This window comes from Oxyura jamaicensis, chromosome Z (assembly GCF_011077185.1).
Source record: "Oxyura jamaicensis isolate SHBP4307 breed ruddy duck chromosome Z, BPBGC_Ojam_1.0, whole genome shotgun sequence".
NCBI classification, from domain to species: domain Eukaryota; kingdom Metazoa; phylum Chordata; class Aves; order Anseriformes; family Anatidae; genus Oxyura; species Oxyura jamaicensis.
The window spans coordinates 67,953,578-67,973,125 of NC_048926.1; the positions used below are offsets into that span (position 1 = coordinate 67,953,578).

The window sequence follows — 19,548 nt, forward strand, 5'->3', positions numbered from 1 at the left end:
CTCTGGGCAGCCCCTTCCATTGCCTCACAACCCTTTCAGTAAGGAAGGTTTTCCTGATATTCAACCTAAACCTGCCCTGGCACAGTTTGAAGCCATTTCCTCTTCCCCTGCTGGGCACAAGAAGGGGATGTTACAGTGGGTGAGCTGCAGGGTTACGGGGCCAGGATGGTGATTTTATTTGCTTTGGGCAGCTAGCAGGTGTAAGTAGGAATAACCCCCTCTCACAGTAATCACAAATAGAGCTGCTTATGCGAATTAACTTAAACCGCGCTTCGCAGCCCCTCCTCCAGCCGCTGCCACGTGGCAGCCGGGCACAGCCCCGGCCCCGCCGCCCGGGGCAGGGGGCGCTGAGGCGGACCGGGCAGGGCGGGGCACTACAAGATGGCCGCCCCTCTCCCCTGAGGAGGGGAGAGCTGAGCAACGCGCACGCGCGCCACATGGAGGCAGGGCGTGCCGACGGGCGCAGCGGGGGGCGGTAGTTGGCCGCGGGCGGGCGGGGGAGCGATCCGCCTCGAGAAGCGATTGGGCGCCACCTTCGCTCACGCCCCTCCCGGAAGGAGGAGGTGAAGCCAGGCCCCGCCCCCTGCCCCGCCCTGCTACGGGCAGCCCCTGCCCGACCCTGCCCGGCCCCGAGGTGGCGGCGGCGGCGGGAGCGGTGCGAGGCAGCGGTAAGGGAGGAGCGGGGCCGCCGCGGGGGGAGGCGGCGCGGAGGGGCGGCGGGCGGCTCTGAGCGAGCCCGACCCGGGCTGCCGGGCGTTACCGTGAGCCCCAGAACCCGCTGCTGTTGCCGCGGGTTCCGCGGGTGGGGATGTCGCGGCTGCAGGCTGCGCTGGGCTTCACCTTTGTACTCTGCTGCCTGCCGTCAGGGGAGCGCCTCCGCGGCTACTCCTCGTAGTACGTGCGAGAGGGTATATTTTATATGAGAAGCTGCAGGCAGCGTAACAACTTACTTCCTTGCTATTAGCCTGCCGCAGAGCTGGCTGGTGGCGGTGTGATGCAGTGCCTCCGCGCTGCCCCTTGCTGCACTTAGGTCCTCGGGAATCAGCTCTCGGATCTGCCCTCCCAGGCTGTTCGCAACTTTTCCTTCTTGTCAGCCTTTGCCCCTCATTAATGGATGTCATGTTTGTTTTCCCTGAGCAGATGTTAACACAGCAAGCCCAATTCAGCTAGTTAGGTTAAGGGGACTTCTGAGAGTCGTGATAAGGAAGTAAGGGTTTGAATATGTTATTTAAATGGGAGAGCAAAGAAGGAGGACGCCAGATACTTTCAGTTTCTCTCGAATGTACGTGACGTGGAACAAAATTGCAGACTAAGCTGCCCGCTTGGTGTTTCGTTTATGCAACTGAGACTTTTAGTGTCAAGTCAAAACTTAATGCACTTGTCCACGTCCCCGTAGCACTGAGAGTGTCCCCAGGAGAGATGGGCTTCCTGGCCCTCCGTGCTGGCAGGTGAGCAGCAGCTCCTCTGCCTCTTCAGGGGGTGCCCACGAAGCTCCGCTCACCAGCGGCTGGGGCTGACAAGAGGAAAGGAGCCGTGTCTGGCAGGGCTGCTGCCCGGTGCCGCCGGGAGGTGTGTAAATGTGTGTGTTTAACACATGTTCCACCTGAGTGCTATAACTCTGTGGTCTGTAGTGGAGCTGGGGGCGTTGTGAAGGTGTCTGTGGTAGAGGCTGCTCCAGGAGTAGTAAATGAAACCCACTGGTGTTTCTGCAAGAGCAGGAAGTGCTGGGATGACTGCTTGGAGTGCCCTCCTGCCCCGAGCAGAGTTAAGTGCGGCCACAGCCACTTACCAGATGCTGTGAGGATTTACAAGTTGCCAGAGGGGTACTGATCTATGTGATTTCGGTGACAACCTGCCCTCCTGCAAGAGAAAAGGTGTGTTGTTCCAATGATACTGAAACTTCTGTGACCTCTTCTGCTGATTTGTGGCAGCTGATTAAACTGCTTTTGCAAGCACATGTTCACACACAGCACTGTATGCCCGTGTGGTGTTATGTGGATCTACAGGTGTGTAAATATAAGCATATGTGAACACAGAATACAGACACCAGCTCAGGTTAGTAAGCTGCTGTGTGTGCATGAAGTAAAACTGCTCAAGAAGCTGATCAAGAGTTGGACTTAATGCTGTGCTTTCTTGCCCAAAGTTGGGCCATCATGTGCTTGGGGTGCACCAAAGCAGGCATGGTGTTAGTATCTCTGTGTGGACTGAAATGTGTACTGTAGCACTTGAAACATGCTGAGGATTGGGATTTCTCTTCTGTTTCAAGTTGGTGTGATTTCCCCCAAAAAAGGGAAACAATAGGGAGAGGTGTCCTGGGGACCAGCCAGCAGTGCAACTAGTCTTTTAGGACCAAGGACATCGGCTGCCTCGCCCAGACTTTATCCTCACTGGTTTGGGTCAGGACCAAATTGCTTTAATCTGTGCAGCCCTGCCCTCAGGCATTGACTGGGGTTGGGCTCACTGGCCGTGCCCAAACACCTTCCTCCCTCAGTATCGCAGTGGAGGCCAGGCGTGAGCTGGGTTGCTGACCATGAGGGGGTTTAGCCCACGATGCCGGTGGAGAGTGCCAGGAGCGGCTGCGCCAGCAGCAGCAGTGCATGTTGGAGAAGGAGCTCCCTGGTGCAGCTGGTGGACCCAGGTCTGTGAGTGGGTGAGGCATGGGAGCTCCCCCAGCACCCATCTTCAGACCGGGGCCACCTGCCCTGGCCAGGAGGGAGACCTTGTCACAGCCCAATCCATGGGCAGGGGGCTGCCGCCTTGTTCCAGCTGCCATTTTGTGTGAGGGGGCTGCCATTTTGTTCCGTGCCACACAGCTGCTCTGTGATCAGCCAGCAGTGGTTCCTTGCCCCTACCACACATGGCAGAATCCTGTGTGGTGTGTGGGAATGGTTACTGCTGTTTTAGGCTCTGTCAAGCCCCTCATCTGCCCGTGCCACCACACAGTCCACCTGCAGGACCTGGCCCCTGCCAACGTCCCCACAAGTACATCACAGTCGCCAAAGTCACCAAGCCATTTTGTGGCCCCTCACCTGGGGAGGGAGGTTGAGCAGTGAGTGGTGGTGGTAGTGTTAGCTTGCGTTTGTTAAAATGCTTCTTTCTTCTTTTTGGGGTGGAGGGGTTATAGGTGAAGATGCAGGAGCCTGACCTGGTCGCGAAAACGCTGCGAGCTGTTCTTCACTCCAATAAATATGGCATACCCCTGTCAGAACTTCAGAATGAATACAAACTGCTGACTGGCGAGTGGATTCCCTTCAGGCACTTAGGACATAACACTCTGGAAGGCTACCTGGAGAGCATCCCAGGAGTGGTCAGAATCGAAGGGAATAAAATGGGAGAGGTAAGCATCCATGATAAATGAGAGAGATGCAGCAAGCTGGAAATGGCATTTGTGTTTGTGAAGTGTGCAGAGTTCATAATTTTACCTCTGTCCATGTCATTTTTTTTTGAGAAAAATAATGTGTGTGGTACACTAGTGCTATCAGAGGTAGAATCTGTGGCATAGACCAGGTACCCCTTACTTTCATGAGTCTGCATATGGATCAGAAAGTACTGTTTGCAGAAGGTGGAAGGTTATGGGGACTTTCCCCCTGTGCAGGACTTCTGGCTGGAAAGATACTTTGCCTGACAATAGAGCTGTGGTCCCTGTTTCAACATATTTTCCTCTGGGGGATATTAGCGGGTTGTCATGGGAACAGAACATTCACTCTTGTGCATGTATCTTGAGCATGTTTTCAGGATGCGGTTCTGGCATCTTTTCCTATACCAAAACTGTTGTAGGTGCCATTGTCTACAAGCCTGACAGTGTTTGCTTGAGGCTTAGTGCTCTTTTTTTTTTTTTTTTTTTTTTTGACAAGAGTTGCAGTGCTGCAGGACTTTGAAGACTTGCCATACAAGTCTTACAGGAGCCCATACAGGTGTTGTGATGTGCCTCAGCTTAGCAAGTTTGTGGGGGATGAGCAGTCAGTGCAGATGTCATGGATCCACTGTTGTTTTGTTTGTTTGTTTTTGTGGAGGAGGTGGAGCAGAGCTCAACAGAGAAAATTAGTGTGGTAGAAGTTTTCCTTTATTCCTCAGCCTTGCTGCAATAGCCTGTGTTGCCTGTCAGCTTGGAAGCAGCTTGCCAGAACCACAGGCTTCCTTGTCTGAGTCTGAAGTTCCTGGTTGTGAGTTGGAAGGCAATGCTATGCCTTTCTGCATCTCTCTTGATGGTTGACCTATTAGACTGTAGATGATGTGTTAGAGAGGAGAGCTTGAAACCGCTTGGTGGTTGGAGCCGTTTCTGAAATCTATGTCAGCTTGGGGAGAGGAGTAAGCTAACAGATGTTTGACAAAATAGTATGGGTCTAACACCAGGTCTGGGGAGACTGATTAAGGCTGAGTTCATCTATTGGCTCAGCTGGGTTAGGGTGGCATCTATGAGCTCAGAACTACGTCCTGGTTAGCTGTGAAGAGGGTGATAAGAAGCATCCTGTAACTCTTCAGATTTTATGCAGATGCCTGGAAAAGCAGTCGTGTTCTTAAGCAAGCAGATCCCTTGCTGCCTTTTTGCAACTGTCAGGGTTTGCACTTTTGCAACAAGAAATCTGAGGTTCTCTTTTGCTTGCCCCAAGTCTGCACTGGCTGCAGCTATGCCAGTAACACGAATGCAGATATCTCTGGGACAGTTTGTGGTGCTGCAACTTAATGCTTCCTCATGGTGGCTCTGGCTAATAGCCATCTGTTTCTAACTTGGGCCTTGCAGGGTGTATGTAATCTGTTATCCTCCCTTTCCCTTAAGAGCCTTGCTTATCCAGGAATGTGATGTGTGTTGAGAGCCCTGTGGACACTTGGGTAATGCTAGAGGCAGTGCCTTCTCTAAGGCAGCTGTGAGGAGAGCTTGAAATGTAGCTTTACAAGGTAGGAAAAGAGGAAGAAACTAAACAAGACTCTTGTAGTTCAGTAGGGCTCACTTTGGTTTTGGTGTGCTGTTAATGCACTACGTGACTGAAGCAACTAAAAGGAAGCACTCTGACAACCTGGGAGGCAGAATTTGCTCATAAAGACTGAGCCCCTGTTGTTGCTTTATGACTCTCCTGTGTCTGCTGTTCAGAATGTGTACTGGGTCTGGCTGGGATGTTAACTTTCCCTGCAGCAGCCCATACAGTGCTGCGCTCTGCACTTGTAGCTACAACAGCAGTGGGATCACACCGGTGTTGTGTCTGCTGCTGTGAAGTGCTGGCACAGCATCAGGACTCTCTGACCCTCCTAGGGGGTGGGCAAAAAGTGAGAAAGAAACATCAGCAGGGCAGCTGACCTAAACCAACCAAAGGGATATTCCATACCATATGATGTCACACTCAGCAATAAAAGGTGGAAAAAGGAAGAAGAGTGGAGGGGTGGGCTCTCATTGTGAAAACGTCTGTCCTCCTCCCAAACACCGGCTACGTGCGTTGAGGCCCTGCTTCAAGGACGTGGTCAAGCATCGCTCATTTGTGGGAAGCAGAGAGTAATTTCTTTCCTCTGCACTTCCACACAGCCTTTACTTGTTTTGTTATTCCCTTTCCCCCTCCCTCTTCCCCCTTCCCTTTTATCCCTTTTGTTAAATTGTTTAATTAATAATAATCTTTCCTTAATATTTTTTTTCTCTTTAATTAAATCATCTTTATCTCAACCCGTGAGTTGTTCTTTCCTTTACTTCTTCCCCTCCTCATCTGAGGAGGGGGAGTGAGAGAGCGGTTGTGGTGTTCAGCTGCCTAGCACGGTAAAACCACCACAGAACGTGACCTGGGCAGACACTGAGCAGAGGGTGACGGGTGTGGTTGTGTACTGGCAGGGGCTGGGAACTGCCTTGTTCTGAGTGTCCTGTGTGAAGAGTGAAGAGAGGCAGAAGGGGGAGGATTCTTTGCCCTCAGGTGACGCCCTTTTGGTTGTATGCCTTTTTAAACCAGGAATGATGGAGGGAGGGTGAGGATGACCAGTCATGTGAGGGAATGTAGGACCAAGCAGGGAGAAAAATGTGTGAGGTGAATGAAACAGAAGGGTCACTGTAATCAGTGAATCAGGGTTGACAGTTGTCCATCCCTAGTGCATCCATGTGAACAAGGAAATGTCTGTTAGGATTGTGAGGAGAAGTCTCACACTTTTTTTGGAAGTGAGCACAACTGAGCACCTCTCCCAAGTGCCCGTACACTCCTGCAGACTCTGTGGGGCATGCACAGGAGCAATTTAAGGTCTGTACACATTAGCAGGGCTGTGATCTCACTGGGGTTACAGAGACCCGTTGTGGTAGCTGACAGCTGGCCCCGAAGAAGTAGTAGATGAAGTAGGCCACACCTTCAAGCACCTGCAAGAAGCCTTATTTTAGCAGTTCCTTGTCCTCACAGAGGCTACAGTAACTACAAGGTGGTGGGGTTCAGGGTCTTGAAAGGAGGGGAAAAAACTAATGGCAGTATCCCAATGAAGAACTTCAGGAGAGCTGACTGACTTGTTCAGGAGTCTGTTTGGAAGAATCCCATGGGATGCAGTCCTAGAGACAAGAGTGGTCCAGCTGATCTTCAAGGATCAATTCCAATCTCAAGAATGGTCCATTTCAACAAGCGGGAAAAATAAGCAAAGGTGTCAGGAATCCTACATGGATGAACAAGCAGCTCTTGATTAAACTAACCCATTAAAAGGAAGTATGCACAAAGTAGGAGCAGGGAGAAGTGACTTGGGAGATAACTATCCAAACATGCAGATGAGGGGATAAGAAAGACTGCATTTATTATTTATACTGCAACAGTATGAAAACCAAGACAGAATGCCATCACCTTCAGAACAGCTCCCAAAGCACTGCCAGTTCTGAGAGTAACCCTCTGAAGAAAAAGTCTCTGAAATAGCTGGTCCAAGAAACAGGAGAAAACAGAGGAACAGCAGAAAAACTAGAAGAAAGCTGCAGCAAATCAGCTACAACACTTTGCTGTATTGCATTTCACCATAGCTGTATGACATCTGTGCTCAGAGCATGGAGTACAGAGTATTGCACAGACATCTCTGAAAGGGTGAAGCACTGAGGATTTCAGGTTCACCTTTCCACAGAGGTGAGGCAAGACTCGCTCTGGTACCATCCACTGGATGACCAAGTTCTTCTCTTGAGTGAGTCTATTAAAAGCAGTAGTAAAGTGCAACCAAATTCAAAGAGAACAGGCTGGTTCTGAGATGCTTTAAAGACAAGTGAGTGTTTCTAACAGGTGTCCTTCCTGCCTAAGCAAAGGAGCCACATTAGTCCATCCAGACCAAATAAGATTCCGACAAGAGGGTCCTGTTGCACTCTTCTGAACATGTCTCTGTGAAGGGATCTGACAAGCTGCTTAGTTTTGCAGGTTCTTTCACGTGCTCCCCAGGGAGCCCATGGTTTACAAAGGCCATGCCTATTCTTCACAGACAGAATTTGTTCTTTCTGTTGCAAAGGTATTGGGTTGAATTGTTAAGAAAAAACATTCTCTAGCATAGTGTTACAAGGTGATCTCATAATAAAGCTGTGCTCCTGCAGTCATCGTGAAGTGGTAAAATGGGTAGGAGCTGATGACCTGCAGACTTAAAATGCTTGAAGGCTTAACAGAAAACCACACAGACCAGCTGTAATATACAGGCAGTCTGTTAATGCTTGTTGTAAAGTACATTGCATGCTGGAGTCCAGTTTCATCTTTCACTTTCAGTTTGGAAATACTGCGTAGTACAGCAGTACTGGAAACCTCTTGCTCTCAAATAGTATTGGCTAAGGATTAAAAAGGAGAGCTGGAACTGGAGGAGCAAAAAAAACCAACAAAATAAAACAAACAAAACACACCTGGGTGGCTGGAGAAAGCTTGCTAGAATGCTAGGCAGAAAGAAGCATGTTATTGGCTACCTGAGTGCTGCAGTGACAGCACTCTTAGGAAATGCTGCAGCAAGTAAGTGCTTTGAAAGGACAGTTCAGTGACACCCTTCTGCCCTTCTGGAGCCACCTGGAACTCAGATATGATGTATCTAATGCACCTATTGGACCAACAACAGTTCATCCTGACAAATAGGGTATTAAACTTTGCAGGAGTAATGCACGAGTCAGCAGGGAGCTCTAGACCTAACTCTGCCGTTAAAGGGAAACTAGGAGTCAGGGACAGAATTGTGTGAGTTGGAAGGAACATAGAGATACTGCCCATGCACGGTTAAAAAAGTCGCAGCCAGTATGGAGCTGAATCTGCTTGAGGATATGCAGAACAAGATGAAATGTTTCTACAGGCACATATCAGGGAAAAGGATGACTGGAGAAAATGTGGAGGATGACTGGAGGATTTGGAATGTGGACCTAGTCTTAAAGGACATGGAGGAGGCTGAGGCACTGACTGCCTTCTTTGCCTTGGTTTTCTCTGGTAAGACTGACCATCAGCCACCCGAAAGCTCCAGAGACCAGTGGGAAAGTCCCGGGCAAGCCTCAGTGGAGGAAAAGTGATGTTAGAGAACACCTAAGCAAAATGGGCATGCAGATGTCTGTGGGTCTGACAAAATGCACGTGTGCGTAGAGAGGTGGATGTTGTGAGGCCATTCCAGATTGTGTTTTAAAGGTCATTGTGATTTGTGAGAGGTTCCTGAGGACTGGGAGAGACTAAGTATCACCCTTGTCTTCAGAAAGGGTGGGAAGGAGGATGTGAGGAGAGGAACCACAGGTTGGTTGAGCTGACCTTGCTCCCTGGGCAGGTGATGTAGTAACTAATCCAAGAAGCCTCTTCCAGACACGTGAAAGACAACGAGACATGTGGGTGTAGTCAGTATGGATTTATGAAGGGAAATCCTACCTGGTAGCCTGGTGTCCTTCCACAACGAGGTGACTGTTTGGATTAACAAGGGGAGAACACGGGATGTAGTTCTCTCAGTTTTAATAAGGCTTTAGATACTGTCTCCTGTAACAGTGGCACAAAGCCTGGCTGGGGATGAGTCAGCAGCAGTATGCTCTGCAGGTTCACAGCGTGGCAATGCTGTCCAACGTTCTCATGAATGACCTAGATGAAGGAATAGAGTACCCCTAGTAAGTCTCTGGATGACTGATGAGTGGAGAGTAGATGGGTGTGTTGCCACCCAGAGGGACCTCAGCAAGTGGAGGAATGGGACAACGGGAACACACTGAAGTTCAGCACAGGGAAACGGCAAGTCCTGCAGCTGGGAAGGAATAACTACATGCACCACTGCAGTCTTGGGGCTGACCAGCTGGAAGGCAGCTCGGCAGAGAAGATCCTGTTGGACACTGTGTTCGCCATGAGCAGCAACGTGCTCTTGCAGCAAAGGAGGCCAGTGGTGTACTGAGACGTGTTAGGGAGACCATTGCCAGCATGTTGATGGAGGTGGTCGTTCCCCCCTGTACAGACCACACCTGAGGTCCTGTGTCCCATAGAGCAGGAGAGGTGTGGACATACTGGAGCAAGTCCAGTGAATGGACGCAAAGATGCTGAAGGGACTGGAACACCTCTTACGTGTTGGAGGGCTAAGAAAGCTGAGCAGGATCCTACCCGTGTGCATTAATAGCTGTTGGTGGGGGTGAGAAAGATGGAGCCAGGCTGCAACTCCAGTTCCCAGGGGTATTCAGTGAACAGGCAAGAGGTGTGAAGTGTAATGCAAGTAACTTCATTTTAACAGGAGAAAAACATTTTTTTTTACAATGAGGGTGGTCAAGCCCTAGAACAAGCAGTCTGGAGTGGTTGAAAAGTCTGTACCATTGGAGATATTCCAACCCCAGCTGGAAAATATCCGAAGTAATCAGGCATAGTGGATGCTGCTTTGAGTAGGGATGGTTGGCAAGGTGGTCTGTAGAGATCTCTTCCATCCTCAACTCTCTGACTCCTTGTGTTCACCACTGCACCGCTGAGGCTGCGTATTGAGATGCTGCCAGCCCAAGCTCCGACACCCCCGCTGCATACAGGTGGTGACTATGCAGCAGGTGCATGGTGTCATTCCTCAGCAGCATCTCCTCTGGTGGGAAGAGCTGTCCCTGGAAGGACAGGACCTCCCTCCAGGGGCTCACAGCCTGGTGATGCAGGTGTGTGCAGTGGAGGAGGAGGAGGGAAAGGGTGAGGTGGAGCACACTGCTGGGAGGTTGAGTGCTGCCTTGCTGGTGCCATTGTCCTCCCTTGCCCATGTTCCCCTGGGCTGCTGGGGTCAGCCAGGGAGACCAAGGAGAGCTGTCAAGCTGTAGAGGGAGCTGTTGCTGCTTGGCACTCCCGCAAATTTTGACTTTGTACTAGGGTTGTCTCTTTTGGTTGTTGCCTTCCTTGTCAGCAAAGTTCCTTTCTGGAGCTGCTGTTTGCTGAATTTGAGGGGTGTCTGCCAAGTCCCTGAACCTGTGCTGACTTGTCTGTTTGTGTGCTTGTGTGGGGTCACGGTGAGTAGGGTAGCGGTGCTGTGCAAGAGGAACCTTTTTTCAGCCTGCCCCACCACAGACCATGACTGTCACCCATGGGGAGCTGCCCTGAGACCCTGGACTCCGTTTTTTGGGTTGCTGTCAGTGGTGTCCATGGAGTGCTGGAGTACTCTCCCAGCTGCCTCAGCTGGCTGTCAGCAGTGGGATGGCTGGCATTTTTTGTCTCTGGCACTTTGTCCAAAGTCCATGCTAGGCGTATGTGTAGGTGTGAGGAGTCCCTTGGAACCCCTCTGTTGACTTGGTTGGAGATGGAGAAAGGGCAGAGAAGTGCTGTAAAATGGTATTGTGGGTCTGTAGGATGCAAGCGGGAAACTGGGCTCTTCGCAGGTATGGCCCAACCTAAAGAGGGAAGGGATGGAGAGCCTTGGGTGGGTTTGGCTGGCTGCTCTGTTGGTCTCTGAGATGCACTGTGGCAGCAGAGGAAGGCTGTCTCCTGTGTCTGCTGCTGAATCCTTTGTCAAAGTGTCTGCTGGCCTCTGAGCCAGCAAATACAAAACTTGCTGCCTGTGGATGAGGTTGGGCCTCAATGACTGTTTCCACCCCCATCCCCTTCCTGTTCCACACAGATGACTTGCCATGCTGTTGCTTGTCCCGAGACTGTGCAAATTGCTCAACTGGTAGCCCGGCAGAGGAGTTCCAAGAAGAAGATGGGTCGGCAAGTGAACTGCCAGATGAGGCTGAAGAACACGTCTCCAGTCGCACTTGTAGGTAAGCCCCAGGCAGCTGTGAAAGGCCTGCCTTTGTCAAAGAGCTGTGCAGCTGCTGAAGCAAAAGTCTTTTCGCTGAGGTGCATCACTGAAAGCCACACATTGCATGGTCTCACTGGAAGGTTCCAGGTAGTGGGAAGCGGTGCCAGCAGAGGGTGTCTGTGCTTGCCCTCCAAGGTCTGTGAGGAAGGCCTTCTGCAATATGCACAAGATTTGGATATTCTTGAAAAAAATGCTCTGTAAGGTCACTTGGCTTCATTTCAGCTGGTCATGTTTTTGTGGGAGACGTGGGTGAGTGGAGTGGTGGTGAGTGCTTGATATTAGAGGATGGGCTAGGCCCGTGGCTCGGAGCTGTGCTCCCTTGGTGAGGAGGGGCCCACACAGTGTCAGCTGTGGCTGTCTCTGCAGCTCCTGCTGCTGTTGTGAGTGCCCTGGTGCCCCTACATAGCTGATGTCCAGGACCTGCTCTTTGCTCCACTGTGCCTGTCTGTGTGCACTGCTGCAGCTGTTTTCCCCTCACCATGGTGTGGGTGCTAGGCTGGTAGTGCTGCCCAGGTGCTTGGAGGGGTAATGATCCCACCTGGACCCATGGGTTTCCTCTGCCAGCATTTTAGAGGGGGCTTTTGAGCTTGTCCTCTGCAACCAGAAGAATTCCCCAGATGGGAGAGAGCGATTTGGAGATGCAGGATGAAGATCAGAAAGGCCCTGGTGCTGCGATGCCTCCAAAGACATGTCAGGCTGCAGCTTGTAAGTGGGGACACAGCTAAAGCAGGGCTGCCAGTTGCTGGTTCCCAGCCCTGCTGTCAGGGCTCTTAAAACACAGAGCAGGAAGCAGGAGTGCTGTCGCGAGGTGCTTGGGGAGCTGAAGAAAGGCTGCGGGTGCTGTGCTTGTGGAAGCTGCCACTGCTTTTGGTTGGTGAGGAACACCCCTAAGGAGATCATGGTTGTAGCCAAGAGCATAATTCATAAAGATCTTTTGGAGGAGCAGGGGCTCCTGGGAGGGCGATACCTGCTCTATGTGAGGCCTGTTTGGGTTGGGTGGAGGAGAGCACTACTCACAGCTACATCTGCAAACTCTTCAGGAAAGCCCAAAGGAACTTTGAGACAGCCCCAGTCTTTGAGCATGCCAGAAGAAGGCGGCAAGAAGCCGGTTCCTCGCGTGCCGAGAGGCACAGGTGTGGCGTGTGGCGTGGTGAAGCCCACCATGGAGAGTGCCCGGTCTGCCTTGCCTCCGGCCACTGGGAGCGGACCATCCAAAGAGATCCCGATGCAGAGGCATGTCACTGTGGTCAACAGGTCAGTGTGTGCGTGTGTGTGAGAGATGCAGCGAAGCGTGGTGGATCCTTGGATGCTGCCATGTGTGTGCTTTGGGATATGGGAATCCGGGCTAGAGGCCTTGGAGCAAGTGACTTTGGCATGTGAGTAGGTGCTGTGGAAGGAGAAAGGTGACCTGAGTGGCCTTTCTGAAAGCAGCTCCCCTTGCCTAGGAGAGCTGCAGCAGCGCTGGCACTCTGTGCCCTTGGGGTGAGCGTGCAGGCAGCAGCTGCCCCGTGAGCCGGAGGTGCCGTTCTGCTGGGCTGGCACTCCCCGCTGGCTGCGTCTCTCCTGCGTGAGCATCTGCAATGCAGGCGGCTTACGGAGCTGCTGGGCCATCGTTTCTCTTTGTGTGGTGCTTGCCGCTGGCCGGGCCGCCGGCTGACGGTGCAGGGCTGCGTTTGCTGTTCCCATTGTGGCCGCGCTGGGTCTGCCTTAGCCAATTGTGCCGGTAATCCCCCGCAGGCCCTGGGGCCGGTCAGCAGTCCGGCTGGCACCCAGCGAGCAGGCAGCCGCTTCCCGGCTGGCGTGGCCGTGAGCATCACGGGGCAGAGGGAGGCCCTGATCCTGCCGTGGTGCCTGCTCTTTGGGGCAGACCCCATGCGAGAGCAGGAGCGCTCTGCTCCGTCAGCTCCTGTGGGTGCCGTGAGCGTCAGAGGCCGTTATGCTTCTGCCCAGGTGAATCTTTGGAAGGCTAGAAGTATTTTTGTGGAGTTCAGAGTTTTGCAGTGCTTGAAGTGAAAGTAGGTGTACTACAGCCGTGTTCTGACACTTTGAGACAGTGTGCTCCATTTTTGTTCCTCTCTGCAGGTTCCCCTCTGCTCCTTTCAGGGAACATCTTATGTTCTCCTTTCGTTTCTAGCATCTGTTCCTGCTCAGGAGGTGAAACTGCAACAGAAATGTGCTATGTCCAAGGTAGCTGTGGAGAAGACATCTTTGGCTGTTGGGAAGAGCCCAAGTGCTGACCTCTTAGCATGGGGACCTGCTAGAGGTTGTGCTTGTGGAGGAGAGGTTCATATGGTGTTGTAACATAAGGCTGTGTTGTGGCCCACATGACTGGATTAATACTTCCAGCTTGAAGAAGGGGTGGCAAGATCCACAACTGATGTCCTTGCTGCTGGGGATGTTTGTGTCTCCAGAGCTGCTGTGGTTGCTTGCGTGGGCTTTGGGGATTGCAGGAGGGAAAGCTGCTTGGAGCCAGGAGGTCCTGGCCTCCAGCCGGTTTGCAAGTGAGCAGAGGAGTGACCAGCATCCCCAGAAAGCCTTGGCTCTGACCACGCTCTTCAGCAGCCAGCAGAAGCTGAGTGGCACCAATTCCTTGGGTGGGGTGAGGAGCTGTCCTGGTGCAGTTTCTCTGGGTTTGTCTCCTGACACCTGCCCAGTCTTGCCTCACACCTCCATTTACTGAAGTGACAGCAAAACACATCTGTGCTCTCAGAGCTATACTTACGTGTCTTTGTTTTCCCCCTCTCTTTGGAGCATCTCTCCTGCGATGGCAGACCTGTTGGCTTTGGCAGGATGTCTTTCCACTGGGCAGACTGAGTGCTGACCCATCTCAGAGTTCCACCCTGCAACTTGTAGCCAAGCCCTGCAGCGAGGCAGCAGATGGCAGCTCTCTTGTGGTTCCCAAGTCAGTGTCCCACCTCTCCAGTGCTCTCTGGTGTTTTGCTAGGAGATTTTTGTGACCACAGCTTCTGGAGCTTGCTGCAGCTTTGTTTTGGGTGAAGGGAACCCAGCAGTTTCTCCTCCCTACTCTATCACACATAGATGATTAGGGAGAGATGCTGAAGGTAGCTGCAGTTGCAGCAGGTTGTTTCCTGCTCTGCTCCCATGCCTTCCTGCAGATGCTGTTGAGGGTTCTGAGAGACTGCCTTTGTATCAGCAGTCAGTTAGCAGTCTAAGCTCATGCCAGCGTATTGCCCTGAGCATGCTGCTGTGGCCCTGCAAGCCCACAGGAGAAAGACTTTGCTTGTAAAGCAAACTGCAGGGGCCCTGAAGTTGGAAAGCGGTGGCACAGATGAAAGCAGGTGGAGATGCTTGGTGACCCCCGTGCTTGGACCAGCAGGCAGTGTTTGCTGTTGCCTGCCACCTGGCCTCTCTCCTGGGATTGGTCTCTGGCCTTTGGACAGTGCTGAGTTTGACGGCGTGGGCCTCGCCAAGGTAAGGTGCAAGGCAGGGAAAGGCATGCCTCTCATGAAGGAGCAGGCTGTGGCTTCTGGCTGAGGCAGGTGTAGTTGGCTGCTTGCCTTGTTGGCTGTGCATGGGCACGTGCAGGGCTGCATGGCTGGCCAAGCGTTAAGTTGTGAAGAGCCTTGCTGCTGATGTCTTCTCTTGTTGGTGTGGTTGGGAGTCCTCTTGCTGGGAGCACTTTCCAACAGCTGTGGAGCATGAGGCCTTGCAGGCAGTTGAGTTGTCCGTGTCTGCATGCTGGTGACAAGTGCGTTGCCCCCGTGACTGTTGAGTTCTGTTCCATCTCATCTTTGCAGAGGTAAGACTGCAGCACATCACAGGCTCCTTGTCTGATCGCAGGGCTCAAAACTGGTGGTAGCTGGGCACAGAACACCACCACCCTGTTCCATGGGAAGCTATTGAACCACAGCAGAAAACACAGGAAGATATCCCATGAAGTCTTTTAATACTGAGAGGGTCCCAAATCCAACTTTGTCATGTGTCTCAACACAAGGGAAGCATCTGACTTCTGTTCCAGGCTACTTTCCAAGCTGTTCCAGGGGGCATGGCTGGAGAGGGGAATATCTGCACTTGCCCGCACTAGCCATGGTGGTAGATCTTATTTATTTACTTAAGTCTTCTCCCCTTGAGGGGATTGTTTTCTCAAGTGACAGTCCAGTTTGAAGTTGCCCATACTGATAAATGCACATATGGAGAGGTAGTTGCAGGAGAAAGGGATCCTGGCTTTCTTTTAGGGTCTACATAGCCAGTCACAAGGCACCTAATCAGAGACTGTTGCCACTTTGTCAGGGAGGTGTGGGCTGTGCCCAGCAGATAGGTGTTCCTGTGATGTGTCTAGAGTATGGAAGAGTCTCTTCATATATGCTACAAGAGCTGTGTGTGAATGTCTGTTCGGGTTTGGTGTGGGTGACCTTTATCTTTGCACTTCTAAGCCTCATCCCACTTGTGTTTCACAAATGTCCTTGTAGTTAATCTGCTGCTCAGCACTGCTGCTCTGTCCTCTCCGTCTTTTGAAAATGACAGCATTGAACAGCAGCTGTCCTGATTACTAATGCTGTAGGACTGGTGCCAGTACAGAAGTACTGCTTTTGGTTAAAGTTACAACCCATAGCTGATGACAGAGCAGTTTTGTCACTTCATGAGGATATCAAAAAAAAGCGAGGGATACATGGTCTTGTTAGATCTTGAAGATACTGGTTAGAAGGGGTGTGTATGCAGGAAGCCTCTTTCTGATTTGTGATTCTGCTCTAATTAATTGTCAGTGTGAAGACACCTTAATAATGTGCTAGCCTTGGCTTCCTGTGGCAGTAGTTACTGACTTCAGCATAATACTTGACCCTGTCCTACCTTTAGACAGCCCAGATGAAGCTGGGAGAATCTCCGCTAGTGTTTATGTGGCTGGTGGTTTCCTCCAGAGTTATCCCTGGACTCCAGAGGTGGCCTGTGTCCTCACCGGCTCCGTCGGCAGAGACCACCTGCAGAGCCAGCTCAGTGCATGTGCGGTGGTTGCTGTGGTTTGGAGCTTCCTGGGGTTCACAGTAACTTGACAAGCTTGTGTGGTGGGCTGCGTTGGTGCATTTGCCACCCTGATTGCTCCACTGCTACTCTTCCTTGCATATGTGTCTTTGAGAAGGGCTTAGTCCTTGCCTTTGAACCCTTTTCTCCAACTCTTACTCATTGCTTGCAGTGTAAGTGGTGTACTACATGCTGTTGTGACCCCTCTGCAATCAGGAGCTTATTACACTGAATGTGCTCCCACTATAAGCCACTGCTTGCTGGGGGAGATCAGAAGAACACCTGCAAGTATGCTGTTTGTATCCTTTATGTTGGACACCTCTCCAGAGAGGAATGTGTTCAACAGTGCAGAAGCAGCATCCACAAAAAGACTTCGAGTTCCGGTGTATTTTTAGGTGTGGTGCTGAGTTCTGAAGCCTAATGCTTTCAGGAGACTGACATGGCAGCCAAGAAGGTGAGTGCAGGCCTGTTCAGCAGCAAGACTGAGACAGCAGCCAAAAGAAAGACCAAATAGAGAGGCTAAACGTGTCAAATGTTAAGACTGCCATCTGTGTTGCTGGGCCTGGATGCTCTCCTTTTGCTAATGTTGTCTTACCCTGTGTTTTGTTCCTCCCAGTGGTCAGGGTAGGAAGGCAAACTAGAAAGCACATGTTTATTTGCCTTGCTATTGCTCATCAAGCTGTCTTCCATGTTAGGACAGTGTGAGTTTGCTCTTGTGCATAGGGCCAGCAAGAAGTTTGCGGACTATGTATTATTTAATGTATAGGTCATGTAAGCAAATGGAATGCTTTTCAGAGCCAGGAGAATGATTTAAAGCGATTCTATTTTTAATTTTAGGCCTGAGAAGAGACTGACTGTCCCACCACGATTTCAAAAGGAGCTGCAAGTTCACTTGTCCAGAAAGTCTTCTGTTGATTCAAATGGTAAGTTTGCCCATCAAGCAAATTGGTGTTTTTTTTGTTTTGTTTTGTGTTTTTTTTTTTTTTTTTTGTTTTGTTTTGTCCATGCTACTGGGATTAGATTGGGTAAAGTCTTAAAAATCCATTTCAGTACTTCTTTTGAATGAAGATGGTTATGGGTAAGGTATGAAGTTCTGTGAGAGATCCCCTCACTTTGACTTCATGGTGCTGAGGGTATGTGTGCTTACTTGTCTACCTCTTTGTTTCTGTCTTCTAGGAAAATCATTGTGTAGTAAATGTAAAAGCCAATCCATAGTATGAGTGAGTAGCTTGGAAACTGGAGGAGTATGCTTAACTTCACTGCCAGGGTATGGATATAATAGAGGAGGGTGAAATCTTGGCTTTCAGAAGGAAACAGCCACAGAAATCCCAGCACGCTAACCAGAAAATGTCCTTCTGCCTGCCTGGTTCACAGTGGCTGTGTGGTGGTCAGGCTTGGCAAACGATAGTTGCTTTCTTTGGGACCTGCCAGGCTGATTTGTGAAGCTACAGGTCTGGTAGCATATGTTCCCCTCCGAGGGGCAAAAAGGGTAGAGATGAGGGAGCACTCAAGCTAGTGATGTGAACCTCCAACTGGGATAATGAATGCCTGTCTCCTATGCACAGTGTAGGAAAACCATCCAGAGTAGCTAGACAGCTGCTGTCTATTTCCCAGCTTGGCTGGAGGGGTTCGTTGCATGAAGTAACACAGAAGGACTGGGTGGTGGATTCAGACTCTTGCTTATATTAGAATGAAAGGTGAATTTTTCTTCTGTTTTGTACATCTCTGAATTTTGAAAAATATTATTTGATGTTTTGCTGCATCTTTGTTATGTTTGTATTCAAAAATAAACTGTCCTCAGTCTGTCTTGGGATACTGCCTCAGCACAGCCTCTCAGCGGTGGCATGGATAAAGGTTCTGGATTTTCCAGGATCCTTTCTGAAAAAACATTTAGCACCTTTTCTTAAGAAAATAGCTACGGTGATTGAAAAACTATCTTCAGGCCAATTAGTCTGACACTTCCATGGGTCTTTAGAAAGTAGCTCGAAACAGTTGTGTGGTACAAGTGTGCAGCATTTTAGAGTTGGTGTAATGCTGTCAGCTTCCATATTTAATTTTAAGTAGGTGGGTGAACATCTGTCTCTGCTGATAAGACCATTTACTTCATGGTTTTATTTTTATTTAACAGATAACTTAAATACATCCATTGTGGAAACACGTACTGCTGCCTCTGGCCGTTCTGCTCCTAATATTAATGAAGTCCAAAACCGCATTAAGGAGATCTTGAACAAGTACAGAAATGGTATTTGGGTATCGAAGATGGCACAGATTTACCAGGAAATGTACTGGGACGAGCTTAACACAGCAGTGCTCCGTCAGCTTGAGCACTGGCCTCATGTCTGCACAGTAAGTATTGAATATCGTTTTTGTGGAAGATGTCAGTACCCTTCAGATTTCAGTGTTCGTTTGCCTACTGTTCTTTTAGGTAGCCTTGCATTTTCTTTCAAGATACGTAACAGCTGTGTTTAAAAAAAAAAAAAGTGTCTTTGAAACAACATCCAAGAAGTCGTTCTTGACTGGTCTGGCATTGCTTTGGAGAAGAAAGGTCAGCCTTTGTGGCCTCCTGCAGCAAGTGCTCAGTGTTGCCGAGTTGCCACCTTTGACACCAACTATAACACTGACAACTCAAACAATAGGCAATGACACTTACCTACCATGCAATGTTTTTTATTTTCCTCCTTTGCATTTTGCATTTATTTCCCCCCCTTTGCTTTTCCACATTGTGGGGCCTTCTTTTCCCCTTCTAGATCGTTGAGCTACCAGAAAATTCTTTAAGAACAGTCTTAGGTCTCTCAGTAGTTTCCAATCAACTTTTTAACAGATGCTTCCCTCATCTTAAGTCAAGATTACTTGATTTTTTTTAGTGTAAGTTAGGCTTATGATGCAATTAGTTGAAAGTTAAGTGATAATGTTGAGGGAAGGAGTTACAGCTCTCCTTCTTCCTGCCCTCCACTGGTGTCAGTTATCTCCTGCTTACCAGGGGTATCCTCATCCTTTTTATTAGGAACTGGCATCAGACTGAGCCTACGCTTGTTGCCATCACCACTGGGTTAAGGATCTTCGGTCGCTGTGCTTTTGTCCCTTCTCTGCACTGATGGAGACATTTAGGGTTTAATGCTACTTTGCACCAAGGTGTTGTTTAGCTTTACTTTAAAAGGCCAGTTTTAAAGTAAACTTCAGTGAACTTCAACATCTGTCAAACCAAGACACCAGAAGGTTTTTAAAGAAGTGAGAACCTGTCTGCTTGAAGTGATTTTCATTCCATATTGCTAAGTATTTTATCGTAAACATTAAATAAGTTGCATTGATGATAAATACTTGCTCTTCAGGAATAGCATCATTTGCATGCTATTAGCACGTGTTGTTCTAACATATACATAAAATGCATTTGTCACATCTTACTACAGACAGCAG

At 50.1% G+C, this 19,548-nt stretch overlaps 1 protein-coding gene across 2 annotated transcripts in view; it reads left to right on the top strand.

Moving 5' to 3' along the window:
- The first annotated feature begins 606 nt into the window (after nt 1–606).
- The window catches only part of TDRD7 (tudor domain containing 7), a 46,875-nt gene continuing 27,933 nt past the window's right edge, over nt 607–19,548 (top strand). For both annotated transcript variants that reach the window (XM_035310320.1, XM_035310321.1), the window contains exons 1-6: nt 607–655; nt 3,108–3,337; nt 10,975–11,116; nt 12,198–12,411; nt 16,972–17,057; nt 18,263–18,480. In XM_035310320.1, coding sequence (XP_035166211.1) covers nt 3,131–3,337; nt 10,975–11,116; nt 12,198–12,411; nt 16,972–17,057; nt 18,263–18,480 — 867 coding nt within the window. In that variant the 5' untranslated portion in view covers nt 607–655; nt 3,108–3,130. The remainder of the gene's footprint in view (nt 656–3,107; nt 3,338–10,974; nt 11,117–12,197; nt 12,412–16,971; nt 17,058–18,262; nt 18,481–19,548) is intronic.